Consider the following 25,845-nt stretch of genomic DNA (forward strand, 5'->3'; position numbering starts at 1 on the left):
CCTCTCCCCACTGATAACCCTCCGAACGATCCCCATAGCTATGATTCTTTTCCTGTTCTGGTAGTTTGCTTCATTTGTTTTTGTTTTTATTTTTAGATTCAGTTGTTGATAGTTGTGAGTTTGTTGTCGTTCCCTTCCTTCCTTTTTTGAAGTAGCCTCAGTGGCTTCACCTCTGCCATGGCAACGATGGTGCCCAGGCTCCCGCCCTGGGACTCCCTGGGAGCGTGTGCCTCTGCCCAGGGCCCCCAGGCAGCAGGGAAGCTCCCCGGGACTCCTTGGGGAGCGTGTGCCTCTGCCTGCTGGAGCCTGGCGGCACCAGGGCCCTTACAGTCCATTTCTCAGGGGCCATTTGGAAGTCTGGGGTTTCTTTTTTCTTTTCTTTTTTAAAAAGACTTATTTATTTATTTTATTTAACTGGGGACTGAACCCACAACTCAGGCATGCGCCCTGACTGGGAATCAGACCAACACCCTTTCACTTTGTGGGATGACTCCCAGCCAATTGAGCCACACCGGCCAGGGCAAGTCTTGGGTTTCTTTTCTCTGAATCATTTAATACGTGTCCTTTGGAAACCAGCATTCCAGAGCTGGGTGGGGTCTTGGAGAGGGGGCACAGCCCCCCATTTCACAGCTGAGAAAGATGGAGCCCAGAGCCAGGGAAGGGACCAATCCTTGGCCTCAGCCTCCTGGCCTCCTCTGAGCGGCATGGGAGGGATCCAGTTCTACCACTGGGCCTTCTCTCTGTGCCTCAGTTTCCTTGTCTGTAAAATGAGTCCAGTGACTCTCCTGCTTGTGGGGTCACCATGAGGAACAAATGAGATGGTGTGGCACACTCTGGCACGTTGCCCGCAGTGCTGCTGGATCTTAAGAGTTTGTTACTAGTGTTTTCTCACAACAGCGGCTGATTGGCGCCTCCCCGGGGAGGCAGGACTGCACAGGCAGGCTGGGGTGGCCGTGAAGCTCGTCCCTTCTGAAATACCCCCTGGTCACCCCCACCTCCTTGTGTTTTGACTGCAGAGCCCTCAGCACTGTCCCCAGATTCTGCCTTTGCACCTGGCACCCATGCCCACGGGTGCCTCCCAGACCATCCCAGTGCGTCTGGCTAATGCCGCCTTCTTCCAGGTGAGTGCAGCCAGGCCGAGGTGGGACGGAGCAGAGGGCTGGGACGCCTAAGTCCCAGACGGGGCCCCATGCTGTGGGTCCACCACCCATGTTTTGGTTTCCTTGCTCTGAGTTTCCAGGTTTTGTTAGAGAAAGCCCCACTCTGGTTTCACGGGAAAATGAGGAAAAGGAAGGGGTGGTGGGGGCTAGGCTAAGGGACAGCACCAGACAGTAGCCTGAGGGAAGCCCTGGCCAGGACCCCCGGACTCCCCTACCACCCTCTGATCCCCTGGCAGAGCTGGACCCCAGCCCATGGTGGACACTGCCCGCAGGTACAGAGCCCTGCCCCACCCCTAGGCTGAACCGTGACCCTGGACACGTCTGCCTGGTTGTGGCTGCCAGGTCTTCCCTGGAGAATGGCCAGAGAACCTCTCTGCTACCCCATGTTCCTTTTCCAGATGGAGAAAATGAAGGCCAGTAAAGGGAAGCTGATGCCCTGGGTCATGTGACATTGGGCTAGACTTGCACCTTAGGCCTGGACTCCCAATCGAGTGCTCTTCCCTACAGCCAGCCTTCCCTTCCCCCATTGCCCATCTGGGCTGGGGGAGGGGATGTCACCCTTTTCTGGGTCCCTTCTGGGTGGGAAGCGTTGATGAGTCCTGGAAGGGTGCCAGCCACCCCCTTCCCCGGCTCCTGGGGATTCGCCATCTGTCATTTTCACGGGGAGGCTGGGGCCTGTCGTCACACGTGGGGGCCACGTGCCGGGCATCTGGGATGTGTTGGGCAGCCTTGTGGTTGGGCTGGAGGAGCTCTCTGAGGAGCAGGCGCGGGCCCTGCCCTTAGCCCTCAAACTCCACCCTGCAGTGGTTGGGGCTGAGCCTCCCAGAGCCTCCAGGGTCTGGGTCCATGTGGAGGGAGGGCAGGGCTGCTGTGCTGGGCTGCAGGGACCTGCCATGGGGAGGCCCGAGCCCTGGCTTTGGGTCCTGGCTGCTGCTTTCTGGCTGTGTAATTGGGCACATGTCTGCCCTCACTGGGCTTCGGTGTCCCTGGCCCTCTTGTCCCCAGGCCCAGGCCTGCCCCTAGAACACTGAGGGTGCGGTGGGCAAAGCCCCCTGCCTGGGGTCTGCAGCAGCCCTGTTTGCTGAGCCTACACCCTGGGGACCCCCAGGACAGGCTGGACCTGCCATCCCTAAGGTGGCCAAGGCCTGAGCTTAGGGACTCTGAGGACAGAACCACCTCTCAACTCAGCATGGCAGGGGGCAAATGAGCTTTCAGCCCTGTCAACAGCCACTTTCCTGTGTTAGCTTCAGAGTGAAGGAGGGAAAGGGGCAGAGCAGGGGAAAGGTTGCTGACCTGCTTTCTCCTCAGGGTGTCACATCTGCCAGTGATAGGGACATAAACAGGAAGTCCTGCCACGTGTCTGGACTAACACTCAAGAAACCCGAGTTTGTTCACTCAGCAAATATTTACTGATGCTACTTCCAAGAAGCCCTCTGCTGGGCCAAGGGCAAGATGAGACTGAGGAATTGGGCCCTGTTTATTCATTCAACAAACATTTATTGAGCACCTCCTGCATACGAATAACAGCCAACAGATATTAGGTACCCACAATGTGCAACCTACTAAAGATGCATGATCTTCAGTTTTCTCAGCAACCTTGCGGAGTAGGGAAGCTTGTTTCATAGCAGAATTTAGAAAACCAAGGCTCAAGGAGGAGAACTGCATGCATAGGGTTGCACAGCTAGGAAGTAGCAGGGATGGGATTTGAACCAGGGCTTGCGTGAGGCAGAACCTGAGCTCTTTCAGCTGTCATCAGCTGCCCTTGGGGGTGGCCGAGGGGCCAAGACCCAACCTCAACCTTTCCTAGTGGGTGGGGGAGGTGGAAACAGTCTGGGCACAAAGATAAGGGTCGTCCTGGATACACAGGGTAGGGGGCAGGCTTTAGGAGCTTTAATAGAGGCTGAGCACACACCGAAATATTTACTGCTGAATGAGTGGGTGAATTCTCAAATGGGGGGTGCCCCCTTGATCTGAGGGGGGTTAGGGAAGGCTTTGGAGTATGGGACATTTGAACTGGATTTTGAAGGCTGTGTGGGGTTTTGCTGAGTGATAAAATGAGAAACAAGCCTTTCAGAAGTGGAAGAACGGGATAGCCCGTGCTATGTCTTAGAATGGCCTGGTCTGTCTGGGGTGTCGGCCTTGTGGGGCAGAGACGGGGGCTGCTCAAGTTCAAAGAGCAGCTGGATTCTCACCGGGGTGGACCGTGAATGTCGGCCATGCTAAAGAGTTAGCACTCTATGAGGCCATTAGGAGATATTGAAGAGACTTTTAGTGGCACGGAGAGCACAAGGCCAAAGTTCTAGGTGCTCATGTACTCCCTGCCTCCCTCAAACAGTGTACATAGAGGCAAGAAAGGACGTTCTAGAGGAGGGTACAGTCCAGGCACGCGGCCCCCACGTGTGATGACAGGCCCCCCGGCCAGGGCAGCCGTCCCGGTGTCCTGATGGAGTTGGAGGGCAGTGGGTGCTGACCTCACTCTCCCTCCCTCACCCCCTTGCTTCCCACAGAGTGCGGCCCTTGAATGTAATTTTGGGCAGGAGGAGATCTTTGAGGCCGTGTGGGTGAATGAATCAGCTATACTCTGTAACCAAGTGGCGGTGAGTGGCGTGGCTCCAGCGGGGGCGAGGGGAGGCCTGCGCAAGTCCAGACCCTGCACTGCCTTCTTCCCATCTAACCTCACTCCTCCTTTGCCCCCGCCATTCCCAACGGCCCTGCCCTCCTCTACCTCCATGACTTCCTCTCCCCCAGAGCAGAGACCTGAACGTCATCTATGCCCCTCATGCTTTTTCCTGTCCTCCTGTAGCTGCACACCGCCCAGAAGAGCCAGGTGTTTCCACTAAGCCTCCAGCTAAAGGGACCGCCAGCCCGTTTCCTGGACAGCCCTGACCCTATGACAGGTTGGCGCCCCGATCCACCCCGCATGGCCACAGGGGTCTCAGCCACGATGGGCTGGGGCTCAGCCTTGGAGGGGAGGGTGTGTCATTCCCGGGCTCTGTATAGTCACAGGTGTCCCACCTCGCCACTCCCGAGTGCACACAGGGAAACGCCAGCCCTGCCACTCGGTGCCTGGTCGTTTAGTACGGACTTACTGAGCAGCTGGGCAGGTACCACGCCCCTGGGGCACCTGCATGCCAGTGGCTGTGCAACCTCAGGCATGCGCTTAACCCTCCCTTTCTGAGCCTCAGTGTCCCCATGTGAAATTGGGCACAGGCCCTTTTGCAGAGGGCTCGGTGAGGATTTGCTGAGATGTAAGGCACACAAGGCCTTACAAGGGTGTCTAGGGCACAGCCAGCATCCTAGAATGGTGGTTGCTGTCCTTACTGTTGTCATATGTTTGAATCAGCTCTCCAAGGGCCTGTCTGTTCATGGGGATTCTCAGGAATTCCTAGTGGACATGGGGTTCCTCACAACCCTACCCTGAAGGCTTCAGACCCAGCCTGCACACCGAGGCCTGGAGAACCCTCCCTGCATGCCTCCGTGGGCCACCCCCGGGGCCTGTGGCCGACAGAGCCCGCGCTGCTCAGTGCTCCCCAGCACCCCGGAGCTCCGCTGCAGGCCAAGCAGGCCCTCTCAGGCCAGGGTGTGAACCCCAGCCCTGCCACTCATGCTCTGTGACCTTGGCCAGTCACTTGACCTCTCTGAGCCTCATCCCTTGTCTGTCAAAAGGGGCTAATAAACGGCTCCCATCTGATAGAATCGTGGTGAGGATGAATGATGGTAATGTGGCTGCGGCTGTGGCTGCGGCTGTGGCTGTGGCTGCACTGGGCTTGGCACAGACCCCAGATGATTCGGATGAAGTACTAAGAACCCCTTGGGGTCCTAACCCTCAGAACCAGGACCGGCCTCTGGGTAGGACACCCAGTGAGTGGGTGAGTGTGGAGGGGACGGCGGTAACGGGGGGGTTGACCCATGCTGCCTGCATGTCTTTTCCAGTGGAGGTCTATAACTGCGCCATGGGCAGCCCCGACTGTTCCCAGTGCCTGGGCCGGGAGGACCTAGGCCACCTGTGTGTGTGGAGTGACGGCTGCCGCCTCTGGGGGCCCCTGCAGCCCATGACTGGCACCTGCCCCGCCCCTGAGATCCGGGCGGTAAGCTCATCCCCGCCATGGAAGCCCCGGCATGTGCACCTGCACAGCACCCCACGGGGCCTCATGGGCTCCTGGACCCACGGCATGCACGCGGTCCACACCCTGGCACACGCATGCACTATTACCTATTGAACACCAGGGTGCTAGGCCCCTGCAGCGCTGGAGACATGCAGTGAACAAAACAGAGTCCCCACCTCATGGAGCTAACGTTTTAATTGGAATGAGTAAGGAAATAGCTTATACATAGAAGGTGGTAAGTACTGTGGAGAAAAATAGCAGGGCAGGGCCCCTGGGAGCCGGGTGGAGGAGACGGCTGAGTGAGGACAGGGAAACCTTGCTGATACGGCGACAACTGAGGATGCTCATTACTCCCAGGCCTCAGTTTTAATTAAGAAAAGCGTCTCAGGTAAAGGTTCTGATTGCCTTAGCCTGGGTCCGGGGCCCATCCCAGGCCCAGTCACTGCTGCCTGGGGTGCAGGATTGTGTGGCAGACGTGACCATTGAGAATGGGCCTCAGTGTCCTTGGGAGACCCCACCCTCACTAAATAGCTTTGATTCTGTCCATACACTCTGTGTCCCCAGGCCCTTGTGGACTTAACACAATAATACACACGCACGCACACACGCACGCAGGCGCGTGCACGCTTACTGGCAACCCCCTTGTTCTCAGCCTCCCCTAGTAGCCTCCCCTGGGTGCCTGTGACAGTGGCGGGGACCCCTGCCAGCATCCCCGCCGCAGAGCCCCATTCACCCCTCTCTCTGGTCATCTGGCAGATTGAGCCCCTGAGTGGCCCCTTGGATGGTGGGACCCTGTTAACCATCCGCGGCAGGAACCTGGGCCGACGGCTCAGCGACGTGGCCCATGGCGTGTGGATTGGCAGTGTGGCCTGTGAGCCACTGGCCGACAGATACACGGTGTCAGAGGAGTAAGTAGTGAGCCAGTCCCTGGAGCTGTTTGAGTGACCTCTAGGGCCCCGCCCCGCTTGGCAGTGTCAGCCACATCTCTGCCCTCCCTTCTCCCCTTGGCCACCCCTTCTGTCCCCGAGAAGTCGCTCACTCTCAGGTCTCTTGGACTTTGCTCAAGCTGTTCCTACCACACAGCATGCCCTTTTCTGCTCAGGACACCACTCTTTATCCCTCAAGTGCCTGCTCCCCTGGGGAGCCCTCCCGTGTTCCCCTAGACCAGCCCAACTTCCACAGAAGCCTTGCTCTGATGAAAATAATGTGCAGTTAAGAAAGTATGGGGGCTGCTGGTGAGGTGCAGAGATCTGGGCCTGTAGCCATGGGGCCTGGCCCAGAGGGGCTCTAGGAAACCTTCAGGAACAGGGAATAAAAGAACTGGATTTCCTCTCAGGCGTCCATACGTCAGGCTTGCAGATAAGGCTTCCAGCCCAGCAAATGCTCTTGTGGTCACAGAACTTTCAAGTGTCCTAAGTGACTATCTTGTCTACCCCCTTGTCTTACAGCTCCAGAGTTGTGGGAGAGTTGGGGGGTAGGGGGTGTGCCCAGGAAGAGCCAGGGTGACATTTGGGAGGCTCAGTTGCTGTTTTCCAAAAGATAGGGAACTCGGGGCTAGTATCCTTGGCATATCCCAGCCGAGCGCCAGCCCCAGCTGTGAGTGGGAGGGGTGGGTGGTTGAGTGCAAGGATGGGGAACTCACACACCTCGGGGTGCAATGGGAGACATTGCTCAAGGGAGAAGCAGGGCGGTGCCTACAGTCTCCCAGGACCTGCTAGCTGCTCCCCTAACCAAAGCTGCCTCCCCAGGATTGTGTGTGTCACGGGGCCAGCCGCAGGGGCATTCTCAGATGTGGTGACCGTGAACGCCTCCAAGGAGGGCAAGTCACGGGAGCGCTTCTCCTATGTGGTAAGGGAGGCCACAGCCCACCATCCTGCCCACCCTGCCAGGGACGCTCCTGGGAGCTGGCCCAAGGCCTGACCACCTGCCTTCCACCCTGCAGCTGCCCCTGGTCCACTCCCTGGAGCCTGCCATGGGCCCCAAGGCGGGGGGCACCAGGATCACTATCCACGGAAGTGACCTCCACGTGGGCTTTGAGCTCCAGGTCCTGCTGAACAACACAGAGCCCTGCACGGACCTTGTGTAAGTCCCTTGGCCCCAGCTGTCTCCTTCCCATAGAAACCATGGGGCCAGGGGGCTGGACGGGTGGGGATGCTATGCTGGCATCAAGCCTCACCCCTTGGCCAAGCTCCTTCCCCTCACTGAGCCTGTGTCCTCATCTGGAAGAACAGTACCAGTGAGTTGTGGAAGGTACTCTGTGCCCGGCATACGGTAGGTGCTCCATAAATGGCAGCTGCGGTCAAAGTGGTTTTGAGTGCATGTGCTCTGAGACCCTCAGCTCCTCGTGACATAGCTCCATCTTTATTATACACTTACTGTGTCTCATGCTCCATTGATGGGCATTGCTGGGGATGCAAAGATGAGGCCAACACAGTCTCCATCCTCAGTGCAAAGAAGACACTCCCACCGGAAATGGAAATATCCAGTGGGGTTGGGATTGGGAGAACAGCCTGGGCTGTCAGCTGTGCGACAGGGCTCTCACCAGGGGCAGAAGTTGGGAGAGGAGCTCTGGGAAGGCTTCTTGGAGGAGGGGGGACTTGGCAGTGGAGAAGTACAGGCAGAGTCAGAGAGGAAAAGGGAAGATATTTAAGGTGGGGAGGACAGCCCAAGCAAAATGTGGCAGTGAGAATACAGAAACAGATTTAGGCACAAGGGTACAGAAGACCAGGTTGGGGCCAATTGAAAAGGCCTTAAATCCAAGCCAAGTGCACAGGCCCGTGCCCCTGGGCGATGGGTTGAGGCAACCAACGGGAGGTAGGGGCCCTGCTGAGGAAGCCTGCTGCCTTTCTACAGGCGCACAGACACCAGCATCGCCTGCACGGTCCCCGGGGGCTCCCTGCCGGCCCCCGTGCCCGTGTGTGTGCGGTTGGAGCGCCGGGGCTGCGTGCGCGGCAACCTCACCTTCTGGTACATGCGGAACCCAGTCATCACAGCCATCAGTCCCCGCCGCAGCCCTGTCAGGTGAGACATTGACCCTGATCCCCAGGTGGGTCCAGCTCTCTGGGGCTATAGTTGAGCTGATACATGCGGAGGCTTGCTATCCCCACAGCGGTGGCAGGACCATCACGGTAGCTGGTGAGCGTTTCCATATGGTGCAGAACGTGTCCATGGCTGTGCACCACATCGGCCGGCAGCCCACGGTGAGGGGAGCAGGGGACTGAGGCGGATGGAGGAGGTGGGGGTGGCCAGCAGCCCTGACTGACCAGGCCTCCCTCTGTGGCATCTCCCCTTCTCTGTCTCTCCTTATCTTTTTGTCTCCCTCCCTGTCTCCATCTCTGTCTCTCTGCCTCTCTGTCTCCTTAAACCTCAATCTCTCCCCATTTCTTCATGTACATCTGCCTATCCCCCATCCCCAATCTTGGCCCATGGCCCTCCCCCATCAGCTCTGCAAGGTTCTCAATTCCACCCTCATCACCTGCCCATCCCCGGGGGCGCTGAGCAACGCATCGGCGCCAGTGGACTTCTTCATCAATGGGCGGGTGTACACCGACGAGGTGGCAGTGGCCGAGGAGCTGCTGGACTCTGAGGAAGCACAGCGGGGCAGCAGGTTCCGCCTGGACTACCTCCCTGACCCTCAGTTCTCCACGGCCAAGAGGGAGAAGTGGATCAAGCACCACCCTGGGGAGCCCCTCACCCTAGTGATCCACGTGCGTGCCAGTGGGCGCTGGGTGGGGGCAGTGAGTGGGCTGGGCTCGGCCGTGGGCCTTGGTGAGCACCTCCCTCCTCTCCCACAGAAGGAGCAGGACAGCCTGGGGCTCGAGAGCCATGAGTACCGGGTCAAAATAGGCCAGGTGGCCTGCGACATCCAGATCGTCTCAGAGAGAGTCATCCACTGCTCGGTCAATGAGTCCCTGGGCACAGCTGAGGGGCAGCTGCCCATCACGGTGAGAGGATGGGGCACTGGAGGCAGAGGCGGACCTGGCCCCCGGCCCCATCTGCCTGCGCACCTGTCTCTAACTCAGCACATGGAAACTGAACATTTCCATGCTCAATAGCTTAGACAAGAAAACAAAGCAGAGCTTTGCATCCCTATCTGATAGATGAGGAAACAGGGCCAAGAACTTAAGAACTGCTCAAGGTCACTGATTGGCCCCAACTGATCAAGGTCAGTAATAGATCTGATGGGGCTGAACACTGAAAGGCAGACACAGAATCACGGAGGGGAGGGAAGCAAGAGGGGTGGAGAGAGGGGCCAGAAGGGGGGAGTCTTCCTACACTGTACCTGCCTGCATGCCTCCTGGTACAGGGAGCTCATTTCCTCACAGGCAGCACTTACCACCTCAAGACAGCTCTGGCTGGGGAAGCTCCCTTTCATCTGCACCTTAGTCCCAGTTCTGCCCTTTAGTCCTCACACATCACCTGTTCCCCTGGTCCCAGGACAACCCTACAGGTCTTGTGAACTGCCCTTGCTCGTCCACAACTCTCTCCAGGCTGTAATAATAATCACAGACCCCTATACTGAGCTTCTCCTCTGTGCCAGGCCCAGAACTAAAAACATGACGAGCACCATCTCATTTAGCCCTCAGGCTTTCCCAGGAGGTGGGTGTGGTTATCTCTGAGTTATAGATGGTTTCTGAGGCTCAGAGAGGTTAGGTGACTTGCCCCAGGCCACACAGCTAGTTAAGAGAAGAGCCAAGGCAGAAGTCCAGCGAAGCTACAACTCCCTCCCCCTACCTTTGTGCAGATCCAGGTAGGGAACTTCAACCAGACCATTGCCACGCTACAGCTGGGCGGCAGCGAGACCGCCATCATCGTGTCCATCGTCATTTGCAGTGTCCTGCTGCTGCTCTCTGTGGTCGGTAAGGAGCCCCACCCTCACGACACCTTGGAGGGCAGACCTACCCCACTCTGCCCAGCCCTGCTGCAGATGGACAGATAGAAGAGGTGGCAAATGGCAGGGGGTACAGCTTGAACACAGGCTTGGGGTAGGAACAGGTTTCACACTCAGAGATGGGGTAAGAGGTGCACCCAGCTATAGCACAAATGGGTGGAAGAAAATAGATGTTGGGAGGATGTGCTGGGCCAGGCTGTGTGTCCCAGTGCCAGGCAAAGGAATTTGGAACCTTGCTGTCCAGTCAGTAGGGACCTATTGAAGGTGATCAAGAGAGGGTTGTTCAGGAAAGTTAACCTAGTCTACACCACTATTAAAATAACGGTTATAAAAGTAATATACTCAATGTAGATAAATTAGAACCCTCATACGCTGTTGGTGGGGTTGAAAAACAGTGCAGCCACTTTGGAAAATACTTTAGCAGTTCCTCAAAAGGTTAAACAAAGAGTTACCATGTGACCCAGCAATCCCACTCCTGGGTGTATACCCAAGAGGCATGAAAACATGTTCACATAAACTTGTGCATGAGAATTCATAGCAGCATTATTCATAACAGCCAAAAAAGAAACAATCCATTGTATATCAACTAATGAATAATAAAATGTACAGTATTTTGCCATGTAAAATGCGCTCCCATGTATAATGCACACCCATGTTTTTGGCCCAAACTTTCAGGGAAAAAATCTTTTGTTTTAATTTGTTTTTAAATTTTATTTATCTATTTTTAGAGGAGGGAAGGGCGAGAGAAAGAGAGGGAGAGAAACATCAATATGTGGCTACCTCTCAAGCACCCTGCGCTGGGGACCTGGCCCGCAATCCAGGCATGTGCCCTGACTGGGAATTGAACCAGTGACCCTTTGGTTCACTGGCCAGTGCTCAATCCACTGAACCAAACCAGCCAGGACTTGTTTTAATTTTTTAATTCAATTTTTAAAATATATTTAGATACTTGTTTTTTGTATTATAAAGGAATTTTAGCACTTATTTTTGAACATAGTATTATAAAGGAATTTTAGCACTTATTTTTGAACATATTATGGTACAGAAATTTTATGTAACAAATAATTACAAAATACACGAATGATACATGGTATTTCAGATACTACCCATGTATAATGTGCATCCTTATTTTTCCCTCAAAAATTTGGGCAAAAAAGTGCGTATTATACACATCAAAATACAGCAGTGTATACGTATAATGGGATATTATTCAGTCATAAAAAGGAAGGAAGCACTAACTTATGCTACATCACGGATGAACCTTGACAACATTACGCTAAATGAATGAAGCCACTCACAAAAGACCACATATTGTGTGGTCCCATTTGTATGAAATGAAATGTCCAGAATAGGTAAATTCACAGAGACAGAAAGCAGATTATTGGCTGTCAGGGCTGGGGAAGAGGGGATGGGAAGTGACAGCTGGTGGTTACGGGTCTTCTTGAGGCAATAAACAACGTGCCGAAAGTAGGCAGTGGTTGTGGGCGCACAACCCTGTGAATATACTAAAGACCATTAGATTGTATACTTTAAATGGATGGATGATATGGCATGTGCATTATATCTTAACAAAGCTGTTTTTAAAAAATAAATATTTGATGTAAAAAATTTTAGGGGCCCTGGCCAGGTAGCTGAGTTGGTTAGAGCATCTCCCAGTACGCCAGGACCGTGGATGCGACCCTGGGCCAGGGTAGGCGTGCAGTAAGCCACCAGTGAGGGCACAGATGAGTGGAGCGGCAGATCAGTATTTCTCTCTCTTTCACAGCAATAGAGAGAAACAAAAAAATTTTTTTTTAAATTTTAGACTAAATGAAGAAAAAAAAATTCCCACCATTAACACCCTGTATATTTTGGTATATTTCCTGCCAGCCTCTTTTCTTGAAATTTTATATGTATTATACGTATTATATATACAAATATATATTGTATATAAAAATATAAAATACTTTAATATTATATATTTCTTCTCCCACCTCAGGAAGGGATTATAATATAATACAGTTTTGTAATCTGCTTTTTAAAGTTTAATTCACAAGCAACACTTGGTCCTTGTAGAATTAATTGAAAATGCTTAAAAACAGAAAGAGCAGAAATCACCCATAATTCTCTCAGCTAGGGTAAGCCACTGCTTACCACTATTTTATACACACACACTCTTCTGTTTATAAGAATGGGACATTGAACCTTATTTTACTCGTTGTTCCCCAGGCCCTTTGCCCTGTAGGAGTTTGTCAGCCCACCAGGAAGGGGAGGACTGGGGGCCCCCTCCCCACACCCTGCCCAGAGGAGGTCGAGCTGAGGCCAGCAGGCAGGACTGTCCCCCCAGGCCCAGGCCCTGCACACAGCAGATGCCCACAAGCACTTTCAAAACGGTTTTCAAGGCCTGACTCTCTCTCCAATGCCTGTAGCCCTGTTTGTCTTCTGCACCAAAAGCCGTCGCGCTGAACGCTACTGGCAGAAGACGCTGCTGCAGATGGAGGAGATGGAATCTCAGATACGAGAGGAAATCCGTAAAGGTAGCGAGTGGGGACCATGCGGGACCACAGACCTCAGCTTTGTCAACTGGGGAATGGGTCTGAGATACGCTCATCGCTCCCTGCCTGTTGCCAGGCTTTGCCGAGCTGCAGACGGACATGACGGATCTGACCAAGGAGCTGAACCGCAGCCAGGGCATCCCTTTCCTGGAGTATAAGCACTTTGTGACCCGCACTTTCTTCCCTAAGGTCAGCCTGTGTCCTCACCAAGCACCTCAGGGGCCCCGGGACCCCCCCAGGCCATGCTGCTCTAGAGGGCGCTCTTATGCCTGTGGGACACTTGGCTAGTGCAGTATGGGCCCTTCGATCAGTGCAAAGCCAGGGGAGGGAGCCCAGTTCCTCCCCCTCCTTCACTCACATAATGTTTTAACTGTCTATGTGCAAGCTGGCCTCCAGCCCCACTCTCTTCCTAGTGTGCTAGGCCTGCCTCCCCCCTTGCTGAGGGGGCGAGCGGAGGTGGCCCAGGCACTCCCAGACTTCACGTGCCCTGCCAGCCTCTCTCATCTCCGGGCCCCTTCCTGGCCAGGCTTCCCTTGGTCTCCGCATCCGCTCCCCCTGCCCACTGGACTCTGTCCCACCCCTTCCACGCCTCCCATGCCTCTTTCTGTTCCAGCAGCTCCTGCCCAGACCCCGCCTTCCCTGGTCCAGAGCATCTGTGCTGATGGCCAGTGCCCTCCCTGTGCCCTGTTCACGTCATTCTCTATGCAACAGCCTCTCTGCCTCAGTTTCCCTTATTCCACACTGAGCTGCTTTTTCCTTTTAAGCCTTGTGCCCTCTTGTAGTGCCATACCTTGGCTCATGCTGGTTCCGCTCCTCCTTTTCCTCCAGGAAGCCCCCTGGGACACCCCTCCCCGCTCCTCTTGAGTCCCGTGACTCCTTGGGCATAGTTCATTGCCTCTTCTTGCTCTATAAAGCGTCCCTTTGCCTCTGTTGAGCAGCCCTTGCATGCCAGTCAGGGGAGTCTGTAGCCCCGCTGAGATGCTGGGGGTCTGCCTCCGCAGTGTTCCTCCCTCTATGAAGAGCGTTACATACTGCCCTCCCAGACCCTCAACTCGCAGGGCAGCTCCACGGTGCAGGAGACCCACCCACTGCTGGGAGAGTGGAAGGTGAGTACCCCCGGGCTGCCTCAGGGCAACCCCGTCCCTCTCAGGCCCGATTTTCCAGCTCATCTGATCAATCATTGACTCCAATGGCAGGGGGGAGTGGGGAGGCATCTGCCATTGGAAGGTAGTGAGTGCTTCATCCCAGGAGGCGTTGAAGTGGCCCTTCAGGGTGTTGTAAGTCCTGACCCCCAGGCCAGGTAGAGAGGGGAGGGGACTGGGCCTCCCTGGACGTCCTACTTTGCCTGCTTCTCAGAGAAGGGAAGCTGAGAGGGTCCCTCACGGGGATGCTGGGTTACCTCCAGGCACCCTTGCCCTTCTTTGTGTCCTACTTTTCAATCCAGTTGAGCCATTGTTCCCAGTCATGGGGGGTTAGGAGGCATCCGCCATTAAGAGGTAGTGAACTCCCCACCCCAGGAGGCATTTAAGGAGCCATTCAGGGCATTATAAGTGCTGACTCCTGGGCTAGGCAGAGGCACCGGACCCCTATGGACACCCCATTACCAATTGCTTCTGCAGATCCCTGAGAGCTGCCGGCCCAACATGGAAGAGGGGATCAGCCTATTCTCCTCACTGCTCAACAACAAACACTTCCTCATCGTCTTTGTCCACGCACTGGAGCAGCAGAAGGACTTCGCAGTGAGAGACAGGTAAGGCTGCGAGGCTCTAGGGGTTGGGTAGGGACCTATCTGAGGCCGTACCATGGTTCTGGGTTGGCCTGGCCGGACCCGAGGCTGGGGAAGTTTATCATGTCCTCTGGGCATCTGGCTGGCGCCCAGCATCAGGCCCTGGGCCCTGGGGGTCCTAAGACCCCATATGCCTCCCCTTCCTGGGCCTGGATTCCACCTGCACAGGCACACCAGTGATAAGGTGGCCCGTAGCCCGCACCGTGAGGTCCTCAAAACATGGGGCCATGAGGTGTGGCCAGAAGCTGATGCCCTGTGCCCCCCACAGGTGCAACCTGGCCTCCCTGCTGACCATCGCACTCCATGGCAAGCTCGAGTACTACACGAGCATCATGAAGGAGCTGCTGGTGGACCTCATTGATGCCTCTGCCGCCAAGAACCCCAAGCTCATGCTGCGGCGCACAGAGTCTGTGGTTGAGAAGATGCTCACCAACTGGATGTCCATCTGCATGTACAGCTGTCTGAGGGTGAGGCAGGCACGAAGGCGCCGCCCATATGGCAGGGACCGCCTCCAGCCTTTCCACCATAGATCAGACTTCGTTTTGTCCTTCCGCCACTTCTCCCAGGAGGGTTATCACGTCCCTCTTGCAGATGTGGAGAGAGGGGCTCAGAGGAGGGAAGGGACAGGCCCAGGGGACCCACTATACAGATGGGGGACTGAGGCTCAGTGGAAGCCTGGCTTCCTGAAGGGCCCAGACCAGCTTGGGGCAGAACAAGGCCATGTCAGGGACCTTGTTTTAGGAAATTGTCCTCTGTCATCAAACGCTCCCCGGTGTGCCTTTGGGGCACTGCTCTGGGTTCAGATGGTAAATCAGACCCAGGCCCGGCCATTGAGGCTCTCCCGTCGTGAAATAAGGCTGGATAGTCCAGTGGGCCAGGCCCTCCTCATGTCCTGTTCACGTCGTTCTCTATGCAGCAGCCTCTGCATAGAGAAGGTGAGGGCCTTCTGCATCCTGCCAAGGGAGCCCCAGTAGGGCTTCTCTGCAGAACAGGAGTTGCCCGGCCCTTGGTCCTGCTCCCCCGTCCAGCTACCCTATGGTGGTAGAGGCCAAGAAGTCATCAGGGGATCGCAGGAGAAGGGCACAGGCCTGACTGGAGCCCCGAACCAGGGCCTCAGGTGTCCTGGGTTTGAGTCCTGCAGTGTGACCCTGGGACAAGCATTACCCTCTGTGTGCCTTGGTTCCTATCTATCAGGTGGGGCCGTGCCCTGGGCTTGGGGCTCGAGAGGGCAGGTAGCCCGGAGGAGCCCAGTGGTGGGAGGGGGAGTGGGGGCAGAACAGAGGAGGCAGGGCCGTGGGGGGACACAGCCGCTTGAGGCTCTCCCGGTGTCCCTGGTCTTGGTATTGGTCTGCACTGGCTGCCTCTGGGCAATGAAGAGAGACTTGGCTGCCACAGGGACCACAGGGGCTGCAGGGGGCTCTGGACCCAGGTCCCCTGGCCTCTTTATGTGGCTTCCCCTCTGAGCCTTCGTTTCCTCCAGAAAATAGGGCACCCATGGCTCCCAGCCCCGAGACCTGGAGAACGAGATCAGGAGTAAGATCTAGTTCTGGCGTGCTGCCTTCATCATCTTGCCAAATCTGCCTAATGTTATTATGTACTTAATGTTTTCCTTAAATCAGCTTACCATTTTTACCTAAATATCTGCTATAAAAGGACCATGAAAATCAGCTCATGGCTAAGGATGGCAGCTGAGCCCCTTTCAGGCTGTGCACTTTATGAGGGAGACTGGCGAAGGCAGGGGGCCCCAGTCAAGCCCAAGACTCTCCACCCTCACAGGGCTGTGATTTGGGTTGAGACCACATCTATGTTCTGCTTTTACCTGAACTCACCTTGGGAGGCTTAGCAGAAAGAGTCACAGGCTTAGGGGTCCGCCATTCCAGTGTTCAAGTACAGTTCTGCCACTTTCCTGCTGGGTGACCCTGTCTCACTGCTTGCCCTCTCTGAGCCCCAGCAATAAGGATGATACCCGGAAGGGTTCCTGGGATGATGAAATGAATGGGCCTGCCCACAGCCAGTGGTGTTCAACCTGAGTCCACGGAGACTCCAGGGGGCTGGAGGAATGGCACCAGGATCCAAAAAAGAGGATATTAAACAGGCAGCCATGGAGGTGTCAGTGGAAGGGGGCAGTGAAGGTGGTCCAGGGCTGCAGCATGGCCAGAAGCTTGGAGGCTGGAATCTGGAGGGTGGGCAGGGGGGTTGTGGAGGCCAGGCAGGCTGGGCCTCAGCCCCCTGACAGCCCCTGCCCACCCCAGGAGACGGTCGGGGAGCCCTTCTTCCTGCTCCTGTGTGCCATCAAGCAGCAGATCAACAAGGGCTCCATTGATGCCATCACAGGCAAGGCCCGCTACACACTCAACGAGGAGTGGCTGCTACGGGAGAATATTGAGGCCAAGCCCCGGGTGAGCTGGGTGTGCGGGAGGGGCGAGGGCAGCTGGGCAGCAAGGCGGGACCGCCTCCCAAGCTGGCTGGGCGGGGGTGCCCACACGCCTGGGGGCTACCATCTTGCCCAGCCTCCTCTGGTAGGTTGTCACCTGCCTGGGCCCTGGGTAGTGACCGTAAAGACTCGCTGACCCTTCCTCCCCCTCTCGCGCAGAACCTGAACGTATCCTTCCAGGGCTGCGGCATGGACTCGCTGAGCGTGCGGGCCATGGACACCGACACGCTGACGCAGGTGAAGGAGAAGATCCTGGAGGCCTTCTGCAAGAACGTGCCCTATTCCCAGTGGCCTCGCGCCGAGGACGTCGACCTCGGTGGGCAGGGGCGGGACGGCACAACTTGGCACTGGGCTGTTTTGGTGGGAACTAGCCCCTACCTTCGTCATATACTCCTTTCAGTCAGCCAGTGTGCACAAATTTTGGCACTGGGGTCAGATGAGGTGCCCATCAGCAAAGAGCTCCTGTTCTGGCGGGGAGACAGGTCCTATGTGAGCAAGCTGCGGACAGTAGCAAAAAAGTATTCAGGAGAGGCTTTTCCAAGGAGGGGACATTGGAGTGGGTTTTGAAGGACGCATAGGAGTGCTGTTTGGGCCAAGAAGCTTGAGTGTTCCATTCAATGATCGTGGACCTTTCCCAAGCACTTGGTCTGTGCTGGGCTCTCTTACAAGCACCAGGCTGCGATGGGGAACATGTAGGCACAGCGACTATTAAGAGCAGGGAGCTTCGGGTGGCTCACCAGGGCTGCCATGTCGGGGGCAGGGCAGGCTATGAGATGGCCCGGGCAGGTGCTCGATCACGCAGAGCCTGGAAGGGCAGAGGCGGCACTTGGGCTTTTCTCTGAGGACAGTGGGGAGCTGTGGAAGGTGTGTGGACCTTTTGACAGGTGTTACCTTTTCTCATTTCATCAGCAACAGTAACAGGAACAACCCTGAGGACGAGGACATTTCCAGAGCTCATGCTCTCTGCCCGCCACCATGGACCCCCGTTCCCAGCTTTCTCCCCCGCCCCATTTACAAATAGGGAAATAGAGGCCCAGAGAGAGGCATGGCATGCCCCGGGTTCCGCAGAGAGAGCAAGCGGCCTCTCCCCCTGCGCCCAGGCTGGTGCTGTCCTCTTGGGCTACCTCCCAGCCCATCCCTGACACCCTGTTGCCTGTCCCCAGAGTGGTTCGCCTCAAGCACTCAGAGCTACATCCTCCGGGACCTGGACGACACCTCAGTGGTGGAGGATGGCCGCAAGAAACTCAACACGCTGGCACACTACAAGGTGGGGGCCCCAGCCACACCCAGCCCCCGCTTCCAGCCTCTCTAACCTGAACTCTGACCTCAGCCTCTCCCCTCTGTCAGATCCCTGAAGGTGCCTCCCTGGCCATGAGCCTCACAGACAAGAAGGACAACACACTGGGCCGAGGTAGTGCCAGTGGACTTGGGAGGGTGTCTAGGGCCCCTTCTGAGCAGTTCTATTGGGGAAACTGAGGCTTCAAGAGGCAAAGCTGGGCTGTGATGTGGCCTCCTTGGCAGAGGCAGGGGCCCAAACAGGCCCCTCTGACCCAGTACAGCTTGGCAAGGCCTGTGGCCAGGCCTCGCAGGCTGATTTCCTGCAGGCAGCCAGAGAGAGGCCCCAGGAGGGCGGGACGTGGTTCCAACAGGTCTGGGCGGCTGCCAGGCCGGAGAGGTTGGCGGGCATGCCCATCCGGGCTTTGGGTTGTGTCCCTGCCTCAAATCCCACCATCCACACCCTCAGATGCCTCAAGCCTAGCTGTCCAGCTGCCAGGTCTGAAGTCCCAGGCTGCTCTGGGTCCCAGGGTCCCCTCCTGAGGTCAGGAGCAGGATCTTGGGTCTTTCCCAGCAGCGTGTGAGGTCTGGGTTGGTAGGAGCTCCGCGGCCGGGCGGTGGAGTGAGAGGGGGCAGCCAACCCTTGGGGCCTCTCCTGTCTCCGTGTGTGACTGTGTTTCTGTTTCGCTCCATCTCTGCCTCTCTCTCCCTGTTTCTCCTGTCGTCTTGCATGTGTCTTTCTCTCAGTGACTCTTTCTCTCTCTCTTACTCTCTGTGTGTCTTTCTGGGTCGCTCATCTCTTTGCATTTTTCCTCCCTGTCTCTGTCTCTATCTTATTCTCTCCACTGTCTCTGAAAGTCTTCATTTCTTTCACTTTCTCTCTCTCTCCATCTTTCAGTCTCCATTTCTGTTTCTCTGTCTTCCTCCCTCCCCTCTCTTGTTTATTTATCGTGTGTATTTTTCCTCTCATAGTGAAAGACTTGGACACAGAGAAGTATTTCCATTTGGTGAGTGCCCGGCCTCTGGCCCTAGGGGCTCCCGCCCCTCACTGGGTGTGGACTTGGCTTCCTGCCACCCTGGTCCTCTGGGGACAGGGCTTCCAGGCTCTGGGAAAAGGCTGGGGCTGGAGGAGCAGAGATGGGACCTAGAATCAGCAGGGAGCCTGGTCATTTGTGAAAACAAAGTGTGTGCAGACCAAACGCCTGTGGGAGGACAGGACCTCCCCCGGACGGCGGAGGGGTGCCTGGCGCTGGCACTGACCACCGCTCTGGCGTCCCAGGTGCTGCCCACCGATGAGCTGTCAGAGCCCAAGAAGTCCCACCGGCAGAGCCACCGCAAGAAGGTGCTACCAGAGATCTACCTGACCCGCCTGCTGTCCACCAAGGTAGGCCCGGCCTCATCTCCTTGTCTTGGTAGAGTCAGCTGTGTGCACATGGCTGGGTGGGGGCGAGGGCTCTTCCTCTGGGGAGTCCTGTCTCCCTGGCTCTTCCCTGGTTCCCAGGGCTCTTCCTCAGGTGGGGAGTCCCGGGGTGAGAGGCTAAGGGCTTAGGGTCCTGCCCAAGGAGGGTTTTTGCTCACAGTCATGAAAGGTGTCCCACAGACAACTTCTGTATTAGCCCATGTAACAGAGAGGGCAGTGGAGGCCCAGAAGGGTCCACGATCTCCGCAAGGTCACGCGGCTTAGGCGGCAGTGTGCACCCGAGACCATAGCCTGGCCTCACAGATTTTCTACTGTGTGCCCCTGACTTTTCAGCACCCCATGAAGTAGATTTCACTAACCCATTTGACAGATGAGAACACTGAGGCCCAGAGCCGCTAGGTGACCAGCCTGATGCTACATGGCTTCCGCATTCACCAGCGTGAGCGCCCAAGGCTCCCCAGAGCCACTGAGGGCCCGCTCACCCTCTGTCCATGTCCTGGGCTGATGGCAGCCACCCTCCTCCCCTGCAGGGCACACTGCAGAAGTTTTTGGATGACCTGTTCAAGGCCATTCTGAGCATTCGTGAGGACAAGCCCCCTCTGGCTGTCAAGTACTTCTTCGACTTCCTAGAGGAGCAGGCTGAGAGGAGGGGGATCTCCGACCCTGACACCCTGCACATCTGGAAAACCAACAGGTGGGCGGTGTGTATGTCGGGAGGGCTGTGCAGCTTCCCTGTATCACTGGGGGCAGCGATAGTGCGGCGTTTCAGAGCCCGAACTCTCAGTCTGCCTGCCTGGTTCGGTCCCTACTCTGCCACTTCGCAGCTATGTGATCTTGAGTAAGTGACTTAACCTCTCTGTGCTTTAAGTTCCCCCCGGCTGTAAAACCAGGGCAATTAAAGTAATTCACCTGAACTGTAAGAATTAACTAAAAGCAAGCACTCTGTAAGTGTTGCCCTTACCATCATCCTCCCTCCATTCTCGGGCAAGCACGGTGAGCTCCATAGTGCAGATGCGAACACTGAGGCTCCCAGAGATTGACTGCCCGAGAGCACGCAGCCCTTGTGATGGCAGCGCCAGGCTCAAAGCCGCATGACCTGATCCCCACGCCCCGTTTGTAGCCTTCTCTTGAGGCATGCCTTAGCTTTTGGAGGTCACAGATCCCAAGAAAAAGTTGTTAAAAACCTCAGCCTGACCCTCAGAAAAAATGCCCCAGGCCCAAAAGTTTCTGTACAGCTCTGGGAGGCCCTGGAGCAGGGTAGGGGTATTACCAACCCTCTGGCTCCTGAGGCCAAGGCCAAGGCTCCAGGCCCCACCCTCCTTCAGCCTTGCCTGCAGCTAATGGTGGACTTCCTGCTGCCGTGCAAGGCTAAGGGAGGAGCGTGGGCTGCCAGGCGTGGTGGGGGTGCTTCTAATGAGAACCAGGACCTGGCTTGAGGCTCCTGCTGGAGGCTCTCTGGGGGGCGGGGCGGGCAGTGGGGATGGACTCAGGCCCCCACCACCCAGCCAGGCCTGCAGCTCCTGCCTCAGCCTCTTGCCCCGCTCCTAGCCCAGGCAGCAGAGATGGTCATCAACCCCATTTTGGGGTGAGCAAACCAAGTTTCCTGGAGTAGGCTTGTGAGTAGGCTATCCTCCGGGCCTGGCTGCCCAACCCTTGGAGTGGGCTCACACTGGCTCTTGTTCCCATTCCACAGCCTTCCTCTCCGGTTCTGGGTGAATATCCTGAAAAACCCACAGTTTGTGTTTGACATAGACAAGACAGACCACATCGATGCCTGCCTGTCGGTCATTGCACAGGCCTTCATCGACGCCTGCTCCATCTCTGATCTCCAGCTGGGCAAGGTCAGTTGCTCCCGGGGGCAGGCTGCCAGGTGATGGGACCAGATGAGGGTGCCCGTGAGGGGACTGAGATCTTTCTGGAAGGGGAGCTCAGCACAGGACCAGTCCCCTTGTCTTCCTCCCTCCCCAGCTCAGGGAGAGCCCTCGAAGCCTCCCCACGGGCAGTGGGTACTGCCCACTCCAGCAGTAGCTGCCTGAGCAACAAAACTCTGATACCACTTGAAAATGTGTGTGGCCAGGGTCCTCTCTGGGTGAGGAGCTCAGGTTTGGGGGATGTGGGGATCAGCAGCGACATTCTGGTGGGGGAAGACTCCCACACTCTGGCACCTGTAGTCAGAAACTGCATCGCTCAAGACCAGCTGCACCTGCCTCAGGTGCGCCCAGCATCAGCTCCCAGCATTTAGGCCATCGATTCAGGCCCAGGAAGCCAGTATGAATGTGGAAAACCTGAAAGCCTGTTGGTCAAGCACACCGTCATCAGAGCATCAGCCAGGTTCCAGGCAGCAGGCCTGATGGTCAAGAGCCATCTGAGTGGGCACTGAGAGAAGGGGTGGGCAGAGGGGCCACCGGTGACCAAGACCTCTGAGGTACATGCGGAAAGGAGCTCCCTGGAGCACCTGTCTACGGGGAGAGGAGAGAGAACAGTGTTCCTGGCAGAGGGAAGGGCATGTGCAAGGCAGGGAGACGGGAAAGAGTGCTGGTTGCTCTGAGCGTGAAAGAGACCTGGCCAGGCAGGATGGTGGGTACATGGCCCTGCATTGGGCGCGTGACTTTCAGAGACAGGCCACGAGAGATAGTAAATGCCATCACTTCTCCACACTATCTTGGAAGGCAGGATGCCTGTGACAAAGAACTGGGAGTGTACTTGGCACATTTCACTTTTGGGCGTTGGAAATATGCGGTGGGAAATATTCCACTGAGCCAGCAATCAGGCTTCCAGAAATCTTAGCCACCAAGACCTATAACCCTCAGCAAGGATGTAAACAAAACAGCCTGAGTGCAACCGAGAGCTGGCACCAAGCCCGTGCACTTTTCTCCCTTAAAAGTAGTGGGCCCCCTTTCAGGTCATCACCCAGACAGTCCCACAGAGGACAGGGCAAGGGTTCAACGTAAAAGGGCGGTGGGGGTAGGGGGGCCAGCAAGGAGCCGGCGGAGCAGGGACACTCAGTGATGGGGCCATAGCGCAGCAGTAGGGACTGCAGCTTATCCAGAAAGAGACAGATCCTTTCATTCTCTTACTCCCTCACTCCTCTCTACCCAGGATTCACCAACCAACAAGCTCCTCTATGCCAAGGAGATCCCTGAGTACCGGAAAATCGTGCAGCGCTACTATAAGCAGATCCACGACATGACACCACTCAGCGAGCAGGAGATGAACGCGCACCTGGCCGAGGAGTCGAGGGTGCGGCGGTGCTGCGGGGGGTCCAGGACTTGACAGTCCTTTGTGGGGCTGTGAGAAATTGTGGGGTTTGTGCAGGAGCAGCGGGGCTGGGCCCAGGTTTGACGAGTTAACCACTCTTCCCAACTCGTGCCTTCTCTTTGCTTGTAGAAATACCAGAACGAGTTCAACACCGATGTGGCCATGGCAGAGATTTATAAATATGCCAAGAGGTATCGCCCGCAGGTGGGTGACCCCAATGTGAGGCTCCCACCCTCAAGGCCATGACGTTCTCCACCCCCCGCCCCCCACTACCCTGCTATTTCACCCAGGGAGAGGTTCCCACTCCAGCATTTTCATCCTGGGCTGTTTGTGCCTGAGGGACAGGCTACCTGAAATGGAAATCCAGGCAGGGTGTTTTCCCTGAAGACCTGCGGGAGGGGACCCACTGTAGCCCAAGGCTGTGGCCCAACTGCCCCTCTGCTTCCCCCTCAGATCATGACTGCCCTGGAGGCAAACCCCACTGCCCGGCGGACTCAGCTGCAGCACAAGTTTGAGCAGGTGGTGGCTCTGATGGAGGACAACATCTACGAGTGCTACAGCGAGGCCTGAGCCCAGGGGAGATGGTGCTGGGAAGGGACCAGGCACCGGCTGTCGACTTCATTTAGTCCCCAGTGCCTCTGACTCCGCCTGGACAATGACTGAGCAGAGCCATTGGAGAGGGGGGATTGAGGGGCCTCTCTGAGCCACGCAGAGGAGCCCCAAGCCCTGGCTCCTTGGGCACCTCTGTCCCCTCCTACTTGTCCCCAGACCTGGCCTCTGGAATGGGGACTTGATTGACACAGCCAGTTTCTGGTAAGGCTCCCTCTGCCCACCAGCACAGCTTGGAGGGCGCCCCCACTCGCTCTGTCACAGCCAGCTGTCAGGGGCCCCGTCCGATTCGGCCCAGCGGACGAATGGAGAAAAGGCCGCCTGGCCCAGGGGCCGCAGCCGGAAACACTACCTCAGCCGTTCTGATGGAGGGGAGGCCTCCTTGAACCAGCCCTCGATTGGTTTCTGCTTTAACCACCAAAATGCTGTCTCCGTCTCTCCTCACCCAGAGAGGACTCTGGCCACACACGTTTTCAAGTGGTGTCCGAGTTTTGTTGCTCAGGCGGCTACTGCTGGAGTGGGCAGTGCCCACTGCCCGTGGGGAGGCTTCGAGGGCTCTCCCTGAGCTGGGGAGGGAGGAAGACAAGGGGACCGGTGCTGGGCTATCCTGGTCTTGGGGGGGGTGGGGGCGGCTAAGTTGCACCAAGGCTGTAGCTGGGCTACTTGATCTTGCTGGAAGTGTTTCTAAAAATAGCACCACTTTTTGTTGTTTTTTTAAGAAAGCTTTTATATATTAAACCTATCACGCGCCAACTGTGAATCGCTGCCGCTTGTGCAGAGAACCTGGGGAGGGGACCGAGGGGCTCCCAACGCAACACTGGAAATGACTGTTCCAGAGGACGGGCAGACCTGGCAGAGACCCCTCTTGCCACTCGGAGAAAATCACCCATTCTGTTCCCGTCACAGGTGACCCTCTGGCTGACCTGACCCTGACCCCAGAAGCAGACCCAGCCAGTGTAGGGCCTGGCTTGGAGCCTTGGGGGCTGGGTCAGAGGGTGTGGCTAGGATGCTCTGGAACCTTCTTTATAATAAAAGCCTGATGGGAAAACCTGCTGTGGGCTCCAGCCTTTATCCTGAGATGGCCAAGGAGGGAGAGCAGTACTTGTAGCAAGAGTGGGAAGACCCTGGCTTAGAACCTGCCTCAGCCTTCTGAGAAGGCTATTGGTGATGAGAAAATGTGGCTGCCTGTTTGCCATGGGCCTGGCCCACAGCTGACATACCCTAGGCGCTGAGGGCACCCATGGCACCTCCAGGAAGATGTCACAGCTACTGTGTGCCACCTACCCCTGGGCAGGCCCTGCTCGTAACTCCTCACCTTATTTGACAAGCCCACGAGCAATGTACTATTTTCCCCATTTTACAGATACAAAAACTCCGCGCAGATGAGGAATTTCCCCAGGCCACAGGGAGGGGCAGAGCAGGGACAAGAAGCAGGTTGTCTGGGCCCTCGTGCCTCAGTTCCAGGCTTCTGCCAGGCCAGTTTCCCCAGCAGCCAGGTGTGGGGTGAGGGCCACGGTGACCACACTGGAAAGACGGCTGCACTTACGCACTCACCCTGAATTTTCCATCAGTCTTAAAAAATACATATCCCATTTTTCAGATGAGGAAAGTTTCCCCCGAACCGGTAGGGTAGGCCTTTCCTGTGGCCCAAGAGGACAGTTAACCTGAGTTGAGGTCAGAAAATACCCAGAGAGCCAAGCCCACCCACCTGGGCCCTGGGCTGGGGGTGAGGTTCATCCCTGACCCCCGGGAAAAGGCCACTAGAAAGCAAACTGCCTCCAAATTAGAAGCAACTCAATTTTTTCCCTTTATGAAGAAAAAATGAGCACACACATTTATCAAGGGTAAGAACTAGGACAGAAAAATTTACACAATTTAAACAAAATCCCATAAATAACCAGTTTTAGAACTAATGAGAACAGAAAAGTGAGAAATGTAAACAATTTTTAGCTTTAAAAATAGCCTTTTCCTGTAATGTCTTCTGGGTGGAGAGATATTTTATCTTTTAAAATTTTCTATTCTGAGCACTGATTCCTTTTTATTAAGCAGATTTTCTAATTTAAGTTATTGACACATTTGATAGGGGTGTGTGTGTGTGTGTGTGTGTGTGCGCGCGCGCGCGCGCATGCATGCACATGCGCTTCTAGAATTAATACATTTCCTGCAGAAATGTCAGGAAGTACAAAAAGCACAAAGAAAATAAAAGCTACCCTAACACACCAGTGGCTAATAGCTCAGATAATGCCAAATCATTTACTTGCCTGGGTTGGGGACAGAGGAAGTAAAATTGGGATCAGGGTGTACACACCATTTTGAAACCTGTGTTTTCCTCCATTCAACAATATGTCAGTAACATCTTTCTATGTCATTAA

At 56.0% G+C, this 25,845-nt stretch overlaps 1 protein-coding gene across 1 annotated transcript in view; it reads left to right on the plus strand.

Annotated features, from left to right (window-relative positions):
• The window catches only part of PLXND1 (plexin D1), a 52,573-nt gene extending 28,088 nt beyond the window's left edge, over positions 1-24,485 (plus strand). The window contains exons 9-36 of the mRNA XM_054594877.1: positions 1,017-1,121; positions 3,668-3,757; positions 3,964-4,057; positions 5,094-5,248; positions 6,023-6,174; positions 7,015-7,114; positions 7,209-7,348; positions 8,120-8,287; positions 8,376-8,466; positions 8,710-8,973; positions 9,061-9,210; positions 10,011-10,125; positions 12,566-12,673; positions 12,768-12,880; positions 13,693-13,797; positions 14,311-14,441; positions 14,746-14,944; positions 16,730-16,876; positions 17,071-17,227; positions 18,075-18,178; positions 18,259-18,322; positions 19,159-19,193; positions 19,466-19,570; positions 20,137-20,300; positions 21,300-21,447; positions 22,706-22,846; positions 22,994-23,068; positions 23,318-24,485. Of these exons, the coding sequence (XP_054450852.1) occupies positions 1,017-1,121; positions 3,668-3,757; positions 3,964-4,057; positions 5,094-5,248; positions 6,023-6,174; positions 7,015-7,114; positions 7,209-7,348; positions 8,120-8,287; positions 8,376-8,466; positions 8,710-8,973; positions 9,061-9,210; positions 10,011-10,125; positions 12,566-12,673; positions 12,768-12,880; positions 13,693-13,797; positions 14,311-14,441; positions 14,746-14,944; positions 16,730-16,876; positions 17,071-17,227; positions 18,075-18,178; positions 18,259-18,322; positions 19,159-19,193; positions 19,466-19,570; positions 20,137-20,300; positions 21,300-21,447; positions 22,706-22,846; positions 22,994-23,068; positions 23,318-23,434 (3,537 nt within the window). The 3' untranslated portion in view covers positions 23,435-24,485. The remainder of the gene's footprint in view (positions 1-1,016; positions 1,122-3,667; positions 3,758-3,963; positions 4,058-5,093; positions 5,249-6,022; positions 6,175-7,014; positions 7,115-7,208; positions 7,349-8,119; positions 8,288-8,375; positions 8,467-8,709; positions 8,974-9,060; positions 9,211-10,010; positions 10,126-12,565; positions 12,674-12,767; positions 12,881-13,692; positions 13,798-14,310; positions 14,442-14,745; positions 14,945-16,729; positions 16,877-17,070; positions 17,228-18,074; positions 18,179-18,258; positions 18,323-19,158; positions 19,194-19,465; positions 19,571-20,136; positions 20,301-21,299; positions 21,448-22,705; positions 22,847-22,993; positions 23,069-23,317) is intronic.
• Positions 24,486-25,845: the final 1,360 nt, after the last annotated feature.

Source organism: Pteronotus mesoamericanus, unplaced genomic scaffold (assembly GCF_021234165.1).
Source record: "Pteronotus mesoamericanus isolate MK-2021 breed Mesoamerican mustached bat unplaced genomic scaffold, CSHL_Meso_final scaffold_54, whole genome shotgun sequence".
Lineage (NCBI taxonomy): Eukaryota > Metazoa > Chordata > Mammalia > Chiroptera > Mormoopidae > Pteronotus > Pteronotus mesoamericanus.